Source organism: Solea solea, chromosome 3 (assembly GCF_958295425.1).
Source record: "Solea solea chromosome 3, fSolSol10.1, whole genome shotgun sequence".
Lineage (NCBI taxonomy): Eukaryota > Metazoa > Chordata > Actinopteri > Pleuronectiformes > Soleidae > Solea > Solea solea.
The window spans coordinates 23345781-23351204 of record NC_081136.1 but is presented as its reverse complement, the minus strand read 5'-3'; the positions used below and the strand labels follow the sequence as shown (position 1 = coordinate 23351204).

The 5424-nt window shown below is 39.9% G+C and overlaps 1 protein-coding gene across 1 annotated transcript; it reads right to left on the bottom strand.

Annotated features, from left to right (window-relative positions):
• Positions 1-910: 910 nt before the first annotated feature.
• Positions 911-5167, bottom strand: LOC131456017 (extracellular calcium-sensing receptor-like). Its single transcript, XM_058623968.1, has 9 exons — positions 5043-5167; positions 4649-4943; positions 4336-4422; positions 3814-4083; positions 3438-3644; positions 3092-3361; positions 2574-2801; positions 2362-2485; positions 911-1821 (listed from the first exon to the last, which is right to left on the bottom strand). The coding sequence occupies exons 1-9, from the start codon at positions 5150-5152 to the stop codon at positions 911-913; spliced, it is 2502 nt and encodes an 833-aa protein (XP_058479951.1). The 5' UTR covers positions 5153-5167.
• Positions 5168-5424: the final 257 nt, after the last annotated feature.

Sequence of the window (5424 nt, the reverse complement as noted above, 5' to 3'; positions counted from 1 at the left end):
GGGTGGCTGATGTCCTGCGAACTTTGGTAAGGTTCTAGTCTCTGAACTTCATTCGACTGACATGATTGGCTTCTCAGGAAATACCTATCAATGCAAAGTCCCTGATTTCCCTGAGTCAAGGACCCTTTGAGCCCTTGGTTTTGTTTTAGGCCTCTTGAGGTTGTTATTTTCTTCCAATGCAGGGACAGATCTGAAGTGTTTTCTGGGATGCTAATGGTACACATGTGTTTTTCATCGTATTTTTTGTTCTTGGGACTTTGGCCAAGTTATCCATCTGTAAGTCATCTTCTGTATTTACGTCCGTAGCAGTCAAATCAAAACAGAAATCAACAACTCACCGCTGACTGGTGAAAGTTCTATGCACATTTAGGTTATTTGTGTGGAATGGTTTAAACAGTGTGTGTTTCTCTGGGCTCTCAGATGGAATGGTGAAAAAGAGGAAATGACCTCAGTGACCAAGACATTCCTGTAGAAACAGGAAGTTAAATCACCTGACCTGGATGTATCTCAAGATTTCTTAATTTATTATTATTTCTTTTTAGTTTGTCTGATTAAATTGTACATTACACCTTTGGCACTATTCATTAATATTTTTGAACATGGGTTACACTGACACACTATCCTTGGTCCTCTCGCCTCTTTTAGTTGCCCCTCCATGAAAAAATGTTCTGTGTTCATTGACAGTGCTTTTCAAATGGACAGATAAACTCATTGTTAAAAGCTGGATTTTTTTTGTAAATGAAGCTTCTAGAAGCCTTGGGCTGGTTCATCTATTATTTATTATTTGTAACATATTACTTATTTCCAACTCTGTTCATACCAAAAAAGGCAGGTAGATTTTTTTTCAACACATCTTTATTGCGATTATAGTTGTTATTGTGATCTGGCAGTGATGGCAGTATAACCTTTGTCATTGTGTAGTACCTCGGCCCATGATGGCATTTTTTGTGTTTCTCTCTGGTTTCAAGAGGATTATATAACATTTTGGTCCAAACAGCGCCACCAAGAGGCCAAAACTGGAGGCCAGGATGGCAAATACCTCCACTGCATCTGCATATTTGCCTGGAGAGTTGATGTAAGCAGGGACAAAGGCCACCCACACTGCACAGAAGATCAGCATGCTGAAAGTGATGAGTTTGGCCTCATTGAAACTGTCTGGAAGATTCCTTGCTAGAAAAGCTAACAAAAAACTGAGGACAGCCAGTAAACCAATATAACCAAGTAAAACTGCAAAACCAACTGTGGATCCAACTACGCACTCATAAACTATCTTGTCACTGTGATACTGGGTGTTTTTATGAGGTACTGGTGAAGCAGATACAAGCCAGGCAGTGCAGATTGCTGCTTGAACAGAAGTCAGAAGCAGAACTGTCCCTCTCTGCTGCACAGCACCAAACCACTTGAGACTGGACTCACCTCCTGGTTTGGAGGCCCTGAACACAGCCAGAACCACCATGGTTTTCACCAGGATACATGAGACACAAAGCACAAAGCTGATGCCAAATGCTGCATGTCTTAGTTGACAAGTCCATAATTTGGGTCGTCCAATGAAGAGCAATGAACACAAGAAACACAATTTGAGTGACACCAAGAGAAGAAAACTGAGTTCTGAATTGTTGGCACGAACTATAGGTGTGCTGCGATGATGGATGAAGATGCCCAGAACAACAATACAGATAAATGTGCCCAACAGTGAGGTGGTTGTCAAGCAGATACCCAGAGGCTCATGGTAGGAGAGGAACTCTGTTTTCTTGGGAACACAGTGGTTACGCTGGGGGCTGGACCAGAAATATTCTGGACAACTGGTGCATTCCATGGAGTCTGAGAAAAGAGAGAACATTTTCTTGCAATTTTAATTGTTTTTCATGTTTTTTACATTAATAGTAATTACTAGGTAGGCTTGTGACTGTTTTCTTTCTATACATATCCCCTTCACATAGCCTATTCCTCCATGGGTTACAGCATATTATTTTGGCCACTGATGCCAGAAATGGTAATTGTGGTTATTTTCACAATACCAGCCATATTCCAAATTTACATTTGCACATTTTCCTCCATTGTATATTTACTTCCCTGCGCTACTGCTGCAAGTCGATCACGTTAATGCTAAGCATTATGTGTAGGCACAAGAGTTAGTAAAATCTAATTTGAAAATTATGAACAACAATCAGATTTCTGCATCCACATAGTCGGGAGAAAAAATCTGATCTTTTAAATTAGTCACTTGAGCCTTGCAATATGAATGTAGCCATTGGTTTTGCATTAGATATTGTATAGTTTTATTTTACACCAAAACAAGACTAGGAAGATCTTTGAATATACATCTATAATCTATGATTGGCTATACCATGGTATATTGACCTGTCTGATTGCTGATCTTTCCCTCAGAGCAAAGGATGCAGTCAAAACAGCACAGAGGTTTCCCCTTCTTTCTGGCCATGCGGGAGCCTGGAGGACAGCTCTCACTGCACACTGAGCGTGGAGGCTGTAGGATTTATCAAGTGTAATAAAACCATTATTCTATCACTGTTTAATGCTGATAGGTATCAGTAGCAATACATATAGGAAGTAACCTGTTTGGATTCAAGGTTCCAGAATATTTTGTCTTCATCCAGTGTGAGTTCTTCACCTTTGAAGGCTGACCTCTTAACCTCACCCACTGTCTGAACTTTAGTTCTTCCATCAGGGAGCCACACCCAGTTCATGATGTCATATATTGGTAAGGCATCACCATTCTCATCAAATGACACTTGATCACCAAATGTTGTGGTGAAGTTGACTTTTTCCAAGTAATACATGAGCTAAAATGGAATTAAATAATTTAGAGTGAAATGTTTGTTGGATGTAATCATGTTAATATAAAGAATATGGTATACGATGTATACATTGTATATATACAAAGATTGAGCAAATCCTGTTTTGACCTCTTCAAAGATAATTGCAATTCTTTAATAGGTGATTAAATTTAATCCACAGTTAATCATTTTATACTTACCCCATATCTATGGCAGGAAACACATACACACAATACAATCGAGTAGTTAAAAAAAAATACACATGTTAAATTCATATAATACACATAATTCCACACCTGCCATTGCTCCACTGTTTGCAAAGTAGCACAGCCATGTCCAATAAAAGGTCCGGTCCCTGCCACACAGCGCAGCATGTCATCAAGGGCATACGCCAGAGCGTACACCGCCTTGTAAATATTGTACTCAGGCCTCAAGTTAGAAACATCTGGAAACTCCACATTCTCTATAACTTCCTGTCCAGTGCACAATTCTCCTCCAGCTTCCACCCAACCTGCGGGAGGTGGTGCAAATCTACACTGAAATGTGTGTTCCCAAAACTGATTCACCTTAAAGACATTTAAGATTTGTTATTTAATTTTTATTCTTGCAGAATCAGATCTAACTGAAAGGTTCAGTTCTCACCATGCTGTTTCCATCTGTGTTGTTGTGATGTAGGTCAGGACTTATTTGTAACAGGAAGTCCCTGAGCCCTGGTATTTCTCCTCGACGGATGGCTATGCCCAGTGTTCCACCCAGGTACGGAATGAGGTGAGGAGTCTGGAGCACAGCAGCTGATGACCAGGCTTCACTGGCCATCCACTGCAGGCCTGTCACATTCTGCCTCACCACCTATGCATCACAGTTTCTTAAGGTCTCTTTAATGTGTCAAGTCAAATCATATCATATTCATTTATACAGCATGTTAAAAACAACCCAAGTTGCTTGAAGGATAATTAAAAAAATACAACTCATTGCTCAACTGTGAAGAGTCAAAACAGCAAATCATCACAATAGATACCTCTTCCATTAGATAGATCATGTGGATCTGATGTGCAAACACAATCACCACTCGAGCTGTAGATTTCCTCATCACATCCACTATTCTCCTTAGTTCAGCAGGGTTGTCACCCCAGGGCAAAAGCTCAGTGTAAGCCAGGCAACCTCCACCAGCTGGACCCAGATCAGAGTGAAAGGATCGGGCAGCGTGGACTCCATAATCATCATCACTGATGAGCAGACCTGCCCAAGTCCAACCAAAGTGTTTCAGTATCTGAATCATGGCACGCACCTAAATAAACACATAGTTCAGTGATTGGTGTAAATACCTGAATAATATGTGAGTAGGAACTTAACTTTTCATTTGTCATCATAAAACCACAGTTAAATTTTCTCATCATCCCTTTTCCTCAACCTATTTATGCATAAAGCATGTAAACTATTTCTGTGTCCAAGGCAAATTGTTGGGAAGGTTTAGTTTTCTAGGCTCTGTAAATTTAATTTGGGCTTTTATATAATATTTGTTTCAGGACAAGAGTTTCACCTGGAAAGCGTCACTTGGTATTGTTCTAAAAAATGACGGGAACCTTTGACGATTGCTGAGGCAGGAACATGTGGCAAAGTAACTCACCTACAATGAAACAGAAAGGCACATTAAGGGATTTTTCTTCTCTTTTATGGCCACAAAAGCATTCAAATTATTCACCTGTTTTAATATTGTATCCTTTTAGAATCTAAAATAAAAAGGTTACTTCTTACTAATTATCAGCTTGTTGGAGTAGCTTGAGCTGAGAAGCAATGCACATATTCTTTTTAAATGTGTGAAATTCTGACATATACAGTATATTAACACTTACAATGGGTAATTTGAATAAACCTATCACATCAGAGGTGGCGATAGAAAATGTTGAGAAGGAATCACCCACAATTCCCAGGACCGGAAGGGTCCCCAAACAGGTTTCCTTTTGAAGAAAGTCCTTCTTTCGACCACTGGCCAGGGTCAATGCAGCACTGAATCCAATTACAAGTGTGGCACAGTTATCATACAGACTGTATCCCAGAGTCACATTAGGCAGCAGATTAGTGTTTTTGTTGATCTCATCAATAGCAAAGGCCATGGTCATGGCATGTCTGAACCCTGGAAGGTCAAAACTAGCACATAAGATGTCATGATTAAGCACTGAGAAGTAATACATGTATTGAAATTTAATCATCAACACAGATTTAAGCTGTATCAAGTGTGAAACTTACCCTTGACAGCTGAGTGGGTTTGGCTCTGAGGTGAAAGTCAGCTCAGGGAAGACAGATGTGTAGTGAACTTCAAACAATCCACCCAGAATCACATCACCAGGCTTATGCATTCCATTCAGATGAAACTGTCTCCTTAATTTACAAGATGAAAAACCTTCGGAAGAGGAAGACAAGTAAATGGAGGAAGAGAAAAGGATCAATGTTGAGAAGCAATAGGAAAAATAATTATCTAAGAATGTCCCCATCACTGCCATCCTTCAACCCTGCTGCCTGTTTTCATGTAACAGCATTAACTGTTATATGCAGGGTGATGTTCATATAACCAATGAGGGCATGGGCAGCCATATGGGAGGGCAAACTATCAAATACATAAACATAATTT